General features: G+C 46.7%; 2 protein-coding genes across 3 annotated transcripts; one reads left to right on the top strand and one right to left on the bottom strand.

The window, feature by feature from the left end:
* Positions 1-1,418: 1,418 nt before the first annotated feature.
* Positions 1,419-3,165, top strand: LOC127335326 (mitotic spindle checkpoint protein MAD2). Its single transcript, XM_051361946.2, has 7 exons — positions 1,419-1,690; positions 1,772-1,787; positions 1,914-2,044; positions 2,132-2,252; positions 2,422-2,525; positions 2,642-2,763; positions 2,855-3,165. Exons 1-7 carry the CDS (start codon positions 1,618-1,620, stop codon positions 2,909-2,911), a joined length of 624 nt encoding a protein of 207 aa, XP_051217906.1. The 5' UTR covers positions 1,419-1,617; the 3' UTR covers positions 2,912-3,165.
* Positions 3,166-4,798: 1,633 nt separating this feature from the next.
* Positions 4,799-9,432, bottom strand: LOC127335324 (trihelix transcription factor GT-1). Of its 2 annotated transcripts, none has more exons than XM_051361945.2 (5): positions 8,791-9,432; positions 8,103-8,141; positions 6,299-6,358; positions 5,642-5,869; positions 4,799-5,217 (listed from the first exon to the last, which is right to left on the bottom strand). In XM_051361945.2, the coding sequence occupies exons 1-5, from the start codon at positions 9,311-9,313 to the stop codon at positions 5,003-5,005; spliced, it is 1,065 nt and encodes a 354-aa protein (XP_051217905.1). In that variant the 5' UTR covers positions 9,314-9,432; the 3' UTR covers positions 4,799-5,002. The 2 variants fall into 2 exon arrangements, with proteins under 2 accessions (XP_051217905.1, XP_051217904.1); XM_051361944.2 differs by having other exon boundaries at positions 6,299-6,430; positions 8,791-9,431.
* Between the last annotated feature and the right edge of the window lie 1,411 nt (positions 9,433-10,843).

The following is a 10,843-nucleotide window of genomic DNA, read 5'->3' on the forward strand; positions in this document are numbered from 1 at the left end:
TTTTCTGGCTAAAAGTTATCAACCCTCTCTATTTGAATAATCAATCCCTCCGTACTCGAGTGATCAACCGTAAATGTATAAAATTATCAACCCCAAAGTTAATTTTATTTTAAACATTTTAGCGAATCTTTTTTATTTTAGAAGCTATCAACCCGGTGTCCTGTTATTTATCAACAGTAAATATAAATAACTACCAACCCTAAAAATCTAATTTCATTTCGAATATTTTGGCGACTTTTTTTAGTTTACAAGTTATCAATCCGGTGCCCCGTTATTTATCAATGGTAATTATAAAATAACTACCAACCCTAAAAAGTATTTCATTTAGAATATTTTAGCGAACATTTTTTTTATTTTACAAACCATCAACCTGGTGCCTCGTTATTTATCAACTTTAAATATAAATAAAAAATAACCCTAAAAATTATTTCATTTAGAATATTTTAGCGACTCTCTTTTAGTTTACAAGCTATCAACCCGGTGGCCCGCTATTTATCAATGGTAAATATAAATAAATATCAACCCTAAAAAATTAATTTAATTTAAAATATGTAGCCACTCTTTTTTTGTTTACAAGTTATCAACTCGGTGCCTCGTTATTTATCAACAGTAAATATAAATACCTAGCAACCCTAAAAAGTAAATTTCATTTAGAATATTTTAGCAACTTTTGTTAGCTTACAACTTAAAATAATACTTAATTTGAGTAGCAAGTGGTAGTTCATTTGAATTGCAAGTGGATCTTCCCATCTGTTATTTTCCCCTTAAAAACCACTGAGCCGAAAAAGGGAATTGCAAAAGGACCCCATTAAATATGAATTACCGTACGAAAATAAAACCCAAAAGGGAATTGCAAAAATAGAATTGAGAGCCTGCCTCGTGCTGAAGAAAAAGAGTGGGATGATATGTGTATGCATGCAACAACTTATGAAAGTGTGCTGAAAAGTTGGCTCATTAAATGCAAATCCATGAGATAATCTGTGCATGTGCATGCATGCAGTGTGAACGCTCTTTGCCACATGCAACTTGCAAAGTAGTAATACAAGCTGTTAGTGTGAACATGTGTGAACGCAATTAAAACACTACGTGATAAAAAGGGAATTGACTCGCTCCGCGAGCGCTTCCGCGCCAAGAAAAGTGATTGCTCAAGGGATCGAATTGTCAGAGAGGGGATTGGCTTACCATGGGTTAGTTGCCAGATTCATCTCGCATTCTTCTTTGACGGTACAAAATGATACGTACGGGAATACGGGATCTGATTAGGAGTAATCAATCGCGCCGAGAAAAAAGAAAGAAATTGCGCCACCCTAAGCTTGGTGCGGTGGCCCACCCAGAGACGACCGTTGGGAGCGCCGGCCCGGTCCACTTCAAAATGCCACCACCGTGCGGATCCACCAATCGACCGATCCATTTCCAAAACGCTCCGAAAAGAACTGAGTTCCCAATTCCCCATAAGCGCCGCCGCCTCAGGAATAATTTGGCCGTTGCTGCTCCCCCATCTTCTCCCCTCTCCCCTCTCACGCCGCACGAGCGCACGCAGCCGGAGAGAGAGCAAGGAGGAGCCGCTGCCGCCGCCACCGCCGCGTAGGAGGAAGACCCAGGCCGAGAGTAGCAGAGATGGCGTCGAGGACGGTGTCCAAGGACATCATCACACTCAAGGGCTCCGCCGCCATCGTCAGCGAGTTCTTCGGTACGCCCCGCCCCGCGCCGCCGTCAAATCCCCTTTCCCCAGTCGCTCGCGCGCGTATCTGATTGAATGATTCGGTTGCAGGTTACGCGGCGAACAGGTGCGCGGACGGGCCGGCGAACGGCGGCGTCGTCTCTGACGATGCTCCGATTTATTTCGAGATGGGGCGGTAGGGGGAATATCTCGGATTCGGCGACTGATTCGTGGTTTTTTCTGGTGGCTGCAGCATCCTGTACAACCGCGGGGTGTACCCGGAGGAGAGCTTCGCGAGGGTGAAGAAGTACGGCCTCCCCATGCTGCTCACGCAGGACGAGGCCGTCAAGACCTTCATCACCAACCTCACCTCCCAGCTCTCTGGTTCGTCCCCAATCGAGATCTCCCTCGCGCCGCACTTAGTTTGTTCGGTTATTTTCCTTATTTGCGTATCGCCGCGGACTGCTGCAGAGTGGCTTGAGGCGGGGCAGCTGCAGAGGATCGTCCTGGTCATCATGAGCAAGGCTGCTGGCGAGGTGCTCGAGCGCTGGAACTTCAATATCGTGACCGACGTCGAGGTCGTCGAGAAGGGGTATGTACATAGATACGCCGGCCGCTCTCTCTGATAAGATTTTGATTCTGTTCGATCCTGGTTGAACTGAAACTGTATCCGCTGGCCGCTCTGATAAGATTTTGATTCTGTTCGATCCTGATTGAACTGAAACTGTATCCGCTGATGCTTCCGATGGATTGCGCTTCAGGGTGATCAAGGAGAAGAGCGACAAGGAGATCATGAGGGAGATCCAGGCCATCATGCGGCAGGTCAACTCCTGCATCTCCTTCCTCCCCTGCCTCGAAGAGCCATGTAAGCAGAAGCGAAGGAAGCAGTGCCGTCATTGCTTAACAGAGAACAACACCCTGTTCCACCTTCGTACTTAACTGACACTCCCCCTCTCTTCTGACTCTCGAATTTGGCTCCAGGCATATTCGACGTGCTGGCCTACACCGACGCGGAGACCGCCGTGCCCTTCACCTGGGTCGAGAGCGACGCCAAGCTCATCGACAACCCGCAGATGGTGAAGCTGCACTCCTTCGACACCAAGGTAAACAGTTCGTTCCTTCTTGGGATGCAATGGTCTGTAGGTGCATGATGAAATGCTAATGGTGGTGCGTTCGCTCTTCTTGCGACGGCAGATCCACAAGGTGGACACGATGGTGTCGTACAAGGTCGACGACCTGGACGATGAGTAACCTGCGGCGGCCCCAGAGCTTCCAGACATTACATCCACCTGCTGGCGTGAAGTGACCTGTGTGAATCGTTCATTCACGTCTGGAAGTGACTCTGCTGGGGAAATTCTCTCCTTGTGTTCATTCACGAAACATGTACACCTGCTGGAGAAATTTTCCTTGTGTTCATTCACGAATCATGTACTCTTTCTTATCCCTGTTTGATTGAATGCAACGGTTGCCAGCTGTTGGATTGCAAATTTGCTTCGCAGCTCTTACATGGCAAGCTTCGAGGCGTGAAGTGACCTGTGTGAATCGTTCATTCACGTCTGGAAGTGACCCTGCTGGGGAAATTCTCCTTGTGTTCACTCACGAAACATGTACCTGCTGGAGTACTGTTTTTTATCCCTGTTTGATTGGATGCAACGGTTGCTGTTTTCCATCTGCTGTTGGATTGCAAATTTGCTTCGCAGCTCTTACATCGCAAGCTTCGAGGCGTGAAGTGACCTGTGTGAATCGTTCATTCACGTTTGGAAGTGACCCTGTTGGGGAAACTCTCCTTGTGTTCATTGACGAAACATGTACCTGCTGGAGAAATTTTCCTTGTGTTCATTCACTAAACATGTACTGTTTTTTATCCCTGTTTTATTGGATGCAACGGTTGCCCTTTTCCATCTGCTGTTGGATTGCAAATTTGCTTCACAGCTCTTACATCGCAAGCTTCGAGGCGTGAAGTGACTTGTGTGAATCATTCATTCACCCTGTTGGGGAAATTTTCCTTGTGTTCATTCACGAAATATGTACTGTTTTTTATCCCTGTTTGATTGGATGCAACGGTTGCCGTCTTTTATCCCTGTTTGATTGGATGCAACGGTTGCCGTTTTCCATCTGCTGTTGGATTGCAAATTTGCTTCGCAGCTCTTACATGGCAAGCTTTGAGGCGTGAAATGGCCTGTGTGAATCGTTCATCCACGTCTGGAAGTGACCCTGCTGGGGAAATTCTCCCTGTGTTCATTCACGAAACATGTACCTGCTGGAGAAATTTTCCTTGTGTTCATTCACAAAACATGTACTGTTTTTTATCCCTGTTTGATTGGATGCAACGGTTGCCGTTTTCCATCTGCTGTTGGATTGCAAATTTGTTTCGCAGCTCTTACATCGCAAGCTTCGAGGCGTGAAGTGACCTGTGTGAATCGTTCATTCACGTCTGGAAGTGACCCTGCTGGGGAAATTCTCCTTGTGTGTGTTCATTCACGAAACATGTACCTGCTGGAGAAATTTTCCTTGTGTTCATTCAGGAAACATGTACTGTTTTATCCCTGTTTGATTGGATGAAAGGTTGCCGTTTTCCATCTGCTGTTGGATTGCAAATTTGCTTCGCAGCTCTTACATCGCAAGCTTCGAGGCGTGATGTGATATTACAGCCTAACTAATTTTGCTACGCCTTCATGCTCTACAGTCTCCAAGCTCGTCTAACATCACTGAACATAAGTGGACTGCTGATACTCCAGCAACCTAAGAATGCACAAAAGTAAATCCAGTTTTAAATCAAACTGGGGAAACAAGATAATTCATAATTGTTTTGGACAACCCACATCCCATGGTACAACCTAACAACATCAAGCAACTGAATCTCAAACAGCACGGTCCCCTTGACAACAAAATCAAGTTACAGTCCAGGATAGACGGTCCCATGGTCACGGTTCCATCTGATTGATTGATACTCAGGCAACCTTGCTGGATGGATTTGTTTCAAAGGACAGCCAAGGCAAGCATCAAGCAACTGAATCTCAAAAAGCCCAGTTACAGCGGTCCCTGTGACAACAAAATCAAGTTACAGTCCAGGATAGATGGTCCCATGGTCACGGTTCCATCTGATTGATTGATACTCAGGCAACCTTGCTGAATGGATTTGTTTCCAAGGACAGCCATTCTTATAGTTATAGGCAAATGTACAATGTTATACAGGAATACATTTACATATATAGTCAGGGACAGCCAAGACCTGCTTGGCTTTAAACTAGGTTAGGCTGTATGGTGGTCCACTTCTATCGTGGACATAAATTAGATGCCTCTAAGGCAAATGATGCCAAATTAACCCGCCCACATGCAGGATCAATCAACAAGCGAGCGCAACCCCTGATAAATCACACCAGGGCGAAGATCATCCAGATTATCAGCGACTCTGTACCCACTATACTCCCTGAGGAGTGTCCAACCACGCCGAGACAGGAAATCTCTGAAGTCATCTTCAGTGTAGAATGTTTTATCTTCTGTCCGAACTGTCATGCGTTCTGCATCTTCGAATGTGCAGATCTTGATTGTTATCCCTGAAACGAACATAACAGGGATGAGCTTGGATCGATAGCCCTTCTGTAACTAATATCTTCGGTAATAGATTCTTTTAAAAGGAACAACAGTTATTAAACCAATAATTGCTTTGGTTTATAACACTAAAAGTACATTCAACAAGGATGTCTGCAGACCACACAAATTGCAGAATAGGTTCATTTGAGTGAGGGCATCATAGTCATTACTGGAAGCATCAAAATAAATGCCCATGAACATGAATAGCAATTTTACCAATTAGTGATTAACATGGTGCAAGATAGATGCAAAATTCATCAAGTCAGTAAGGGAAAATTCATCAAGTCGGTATATCAATGATCCATAGAACTACAATATGCCATTTTTGGTTCTTAAGAAGAAAGTAAACAATCTTATTCCATGGAAGAGAATACATTTTATAATTACCGTTATCAAGATGAAGAGCATATATTCCAACTGGCATATCCCTGTCCAAGGAACGAACGACCTCATCCTCATCTTCAAGCCAAAAAGCTCGTCTTGTTCTTAATCCAAATGCAGATTTGATGGCCTCTTTAATTGCCTCGGCAGTACCATCAATCCCTATTCTTTTAGTGTAGTCACCCCACTTGACTAAAATAACCCTCCCACCATAAGTACCCTGATTATCTCCACCTGCATGAGGTTTATGCAGGTTTCTCAATCAATGCAACAGATGAAGAAAAGGAACCAAAGTAATTGAGTTGACCTGAGAATGTAACTGAGCTACTGGATGCCAATTGTGTTGTTGTAGGAGTTGAGCTTTTGTACTATGCAAGTGATAAGTTCTAGCACCTTAAAATATATAGTACAAATGTGTGCACTATCTATCAAGAAGAAATAAATCGAAACAATAGCAGAGGTTTTTAAGCCTTTTTCTGGCTTCAGGTTCCTTAGAGCAGGAGGATATTCACATAACCAGAACAAATACTATCCAGTGAAAAACAAAATCAGTTCATCAACTAAACAGTAAGACAGCAGCATTCCCAATCAGTCCAAATTCCTGGTGGTGAAAATCCACAATATCTTGAAATGTATTAACTTGCATTGTGTATGGGTCTGTACCGTTAGTTGAGGTGTCTCTCCAATTCCATGGGTTCACACCATTCGTTGCAACTGCATCAGCTGCAGTTAAAGAAAGTGGATGCCTGTCAGGCTCCAGACGATCGTCAACACTCAGCAATGACCTACCACTCGCTATAAAACAGAAAGAGGCAAAAGCAAATCAGCATTGATTATAACCTTGTCTTTATCACAATTGTAGTATGCAAACATTGATGACGGAAGTTGGATTACGAAACTACACAAATCAGATATAAAATGAAGTGTAATTTTAGTTTGTAGTTAGTGCCAAACTGGTCTAAACGACACCTTGACGTGATGACCCATGTGATATTCACCTTGATTAGCAAGCTATTTGGTCTAGATGCAAAGTTTTTGAGTCCTGATAGTGCAATAAGTGACTCACTACAGCATGAGTAAACAGCAATGGAGGTCCAAAAGAATATTGAGGGTGACAAGTTAGTCCTAATAGTATGAGAGCATGTGTTTGAGCTCTGACAATGCAATAAGTGACTCTCTACAGGTTCTACCCAGCCAAAATCAGTGCCAGCCTGCACGCATGGCGGGTAGAGCATTGCCATGTAGACTGAGAATCACTTGGCGGCAAAACTCTTGCCAGGGCTATTAGGAAAATGTGCAAAAATTTTCATCGTAAATATTTTCCTCCATTCTCCTATTTACTGTCTGCCTCCTCTCCACATCTCTTCCACCTCTGGTGTTATCTCCCCTAGTTGAGAGCTTCTCCTGTTAGTCACTCAGCAGGGAGGTAGGGCACGAATGGTGCTTCTTCGTTTTCTGGAACTGTGCCCTCGCAGTTTGCCTTTGCCTTCCGAATTGCACCCGAACACCAGACAATTTCCAGTTAGCCTACGTGGGCCCTCAGCCTACATGGCAACGGCCAATCAACCACATATGCAGGTCACCGCTGATTCAACCACGACTGGACCTACAATGACCTATTGCACTGCTGGGACTCAGATATGCACCGTCATACTATCAGGACTAACGTGACACTCCAGGGATACCTATAGGATTACCAATGCACTCTACTCATTTTAAATTATATTCCCTCCGTTTCAGTGAATAAGGCCTATATTTTTATTGAGAAGTCAAGTTAAATGAAGTTAGACCAAACTTTAAGAAAAAACTATCAACAACTGTAATATTATATAGATATCATACGAAAATATAGGCCATGATGTTATCTAACAATATAAATTTTATATTCTACATGTTAATAACTTTTTCAAAAACTTGGTCAAACTTAACGTAGTTTGACTTTTCAAAAAAATATACACATTATTCATTGAAACAGCGGTAGTACATTGATATAAATGTGCTTTTTGATCGAGAATATTTTTTTCCCTGCATTTCATGGGCAACTTTCCTTCTTAGATATCCAATCTGGTTTCAGTCTGAAGCAGTTAAATTATAATCCTTACCCTTGGTTAAAACAACATTATAAACCTAACCAGATTTCCATTTTAGAATGAATTACGCAATTAGTGAGTAAAGAGCAAAAACTGTTCTACAGGGTTAGCAAAAAAAAGCCTCACCAAGAAACTCACTATTTTTGGAACACTTTTTCGTGTGTTCAGCCATTACATGAAAATAATGACTGGTCCACAAATGACTCTATCTCAAGCTTGATATGCTAACCTCTAGGTCAGTAGGCAGGCACAACTTTCTGACAGAATATTGAACCAAGTAAGAGGAAGGCCATACATATAAATATGAAACAAGCTGATAAAATGAGATACAGAAATAAATAGGTCGGGATTATTGCAGATGACGAATATATCAGTACCTTCAACAGGGCCATATGGAATATTAGCATCTTCAAAACCTAGATTGAAGGCAGTGAACATGAGTACATATAAGCTAACAAAAAATCAATCAATCATAAATCTAATATAATAAGCACAAAGTCCAAATATTCAGTTAGTCACTATTAATTAAACGATGCACCAGACATATAATCCAACAGTATATCAGATAGCCCCATCTTTGTATGCACCCACCATAGCACTCGAGGTGGAGACCCAAACCAATTGCAAATATATAGTAGTAGCTAGCTTAGCAAAAAGGCTCGTGGTAACTGCTAAGTATTATCACACCATGTAGATCGGTAAGCTTGAAGAGTGAACTAACTTGATGCTATAAAATTTGGTGCCGGTAGTCAGCTACTGAAGTAGATAGAAAATATAAGTGAACTAGGCTTTGTTGTTGACTTGTTGTATTCAGCCAGTGAACTAGACAGAACATAACACTGTAATATCTGAATATGTGCAGTACAGGAACTACCAACAGCTTAGGTTGCTAGCAAATGGTGCTGCACAGCCGACGATTCACTGACGTATACCTAATTTTACACTGATGCATACCCAATCCGTTATCAAATACTACTGAGAATGAGGAATTGAAGTTCCTGTCAGCAAGCAAACAAGCATAGCTGTGTTAGTCAGACAGAAGGGCAGGAGAAGCATGATTCATACCCTTATCCGCGAATTGCAGGTAGGACTCGATCTTGGTAGTTGGCGTGGGGCTCTTAGCGACACCGCCACTCCCGCCTGGCGAGCCAGCGGCCTTCCCTCTGCGCTTGAGCAAGTCGTCGATCTCCTTGTAGTATGCCATCTTTGCCGAGCCGTTCCCTCCGGCTGCGGCGCTGCTGCGCGCGTGGCTGCGCGCCTTCTTGAACTCCTTGAGGAGGTTGCGCCACTTGTCGGTGCACATGCTCGGGGAGCGGTCGAAGCCCTGCTCGCGCATCTTGGCGGAGATGGCCTCCCAGAGGTGCTTGTTGGACTTGGAGGTGTTGAAGTGGTCGTCCATCTCCCGGCGCAGCGCGATGAGGCAGAGCGTCTCGTCCTGGACCCAGGTCTCGGCGCGCTTCTTCGGGGCGGAGGCGCGCGAGGAGGAGTCGTGGTCGTGCGCGGCGGCGCCGTTGCCGCCGCCGTCCTCGCCGCTGCTCTCCGGGAGCAGCAGCGACGGGGTGGGCGGCTGCGGGCCGGAGAGGAGCATCGCCGGCCGCGGCGGAGCGGGTGCTGGGGTTCGGGGAGCGGGACTGTGCGTGTGCGTCAGGTGAGCGGTGGTGGGGAGTGGAGACTCACTGGAGGAGAGAGCGCGGCCGGGCCCCGTTTTCCGACGAGGACTGTCGGGGCGACGGGGTCTCCCGGAACTGAGCAAGCCCTACCCAGCCCGGCCTAACAACGGCCCATACGGCGTAGCGAGCTAGTCCAGCCCAGTAGTTTTCAGGTTCCCGTGGCCATATTCGATCCGGCCGCCCCGATCTCCAACTCTGATAGCCTCAACCTCCCATCGATACGCCGTAAGATCGATCGACGTTGAAGAGGAGGCAACCGATAATCGGATCTCAAGCGTGGAATCGATGGGCAGCCCCTACTATCGCTACCGGCGCTCCCTAGATCCTTTTGCATACATCTACGACAACGACGACTACGACGAGGAAGCCTCCCAAGGCGAAGGGCGTGACAGCGATGAATCTCGAAGTGAGATATCGATGGATGGCTGGTCGTATGGCGTGCGCACGGACGACGAAGAGCATGACATCGTCGGATCTCAAAGCGAGACGTCGACTGCGGACGACGATGAGGACGACGACGAGATCCTAAGCGCACCCAACTCACCCCCGAAACCTCCTCCTTATGGCTACCCAGACAACACCGACGGCAATGTCCCGAGACCAGACTTCGTGCTCATCGAGCCGCACGCCTACTTCGCCGACCGCACCAACGCCACCACCGCCTACTGCGAGACGAGCGGCCTCGGCGCCCGGGGCACCATCAAGCTCACCTTCTGCGCCGGCCGCCCGCCGCTGGTCTCCTACTTCTGCGTCCACGCCACCGCCTTTGGCTACACCGAGTTCGCCGTCAAGCCCCACATCATCGCCGCGGAGTCCGACGGCGGCCTCGTGCTCCTCCGCCTCGCCATTGACAAAATTGGCGCCGCCATAGACAGGTTCGGCTTCGCCAGAGACGAACGCGGCTTCCCCGTGGACAAACTACACTACTTGGTCTACGACGCCGGCGGCCCCTCGCTCAGGCACATCCCGCAGCCCGGCGAATACCCTGTGTTCAGTCCAGTGTTCAACGATCACTCGTTCGCCATCGTGCGCACCTGCGGCAGCAGGTGCGGACAGGAGGAGCATGACTCCGGTGACTACGTCATCGCCGCACAGGTCCGTGGTGCGGACCTCGGACTCGTGGGGACTTCTCTACTCTGCCTGTACCACTCTGGCACCAACACCTGGAGCAAGCAACCGGTGCTGGCGAAGAAAAAGGAATCCCACTGCCACTTCACAGACAAGACGATCACCCCCAGACGGTGTGGAGGCATATCCCAGAGCCACGCCACATCCAAGACGATCACCATCGGAGGAGATCGAGGCACGGTGGCATGGGTGGATCTCTGCAATATCCTCCTGTGCAACGTGCTCGACGATTGCCCAAAGCTTCGTGTCGTTCCCCTGCCGCCACAGAGCCGGCATGGCAATCCAAGGTCTGTTCGGGACATCGCCTTCGTTGATGGCTT

The sequence above is a fragment of the Lolium perenne genome, chromosome 2 (genome assembly GCF_019359855.2).
Source record: "Lolium perenne isolate Kyuss_39 chromosome 2, Kyuss_2.0, whole genome shotgun sequence".
Taxonomy (NCBI): Eukaryota; Viridiplantae; Streptophyta; class Magnoliopsida; order Poales; family Poaceae; genus Lolium; species Lolium perenne.

Bases quoted from the DNA above. Each gene is read 5' to 3' on its own strand.
- LOC127335326 (XM_051361946.2), top strand. From the start codon at position 1,618: ATGGCGTCGAGGACGGTGTCCAAGGACATCATCACACTCAAGGGCTCC. The intron at 2,045-2,131 runs GTTCGTCCCCAA...GGACTGCTGCAG, and splicing joins CCTCACCTCCCAGCTCTCTG to AGTGGCTTGAGGCGGGGCAG. The intron at 2,764-2,854 runs GTAAACAGTTCG...TTGCGACGGCAG, and splicing joins TGCACTCCTTCGACACCAAG to ATCCACAAGGTGGACACGAT.
- LOC127335324 (XM_051361944.2), bottom strand. From the start codon at position 9,313: ATGCTCCTCTCCGGCCCGCAGCCGCCCACCCCGTCGCTGCTGCTCCCG. The intron at 8,142-8,790 runs GTATGAATCATG...CCTTCAATCTAG, and splicing joins CCTGCAATTCGCGGATAAGG to GTTTTGAAGATGCTAATATT. The intron at 5,218-5,641 runs GTAATTATAAAA...TGTTCGTTTCAG, and splicing joins TGCTCTTCATCTTGATAACG to GGATAACAATCAAGATCTGC.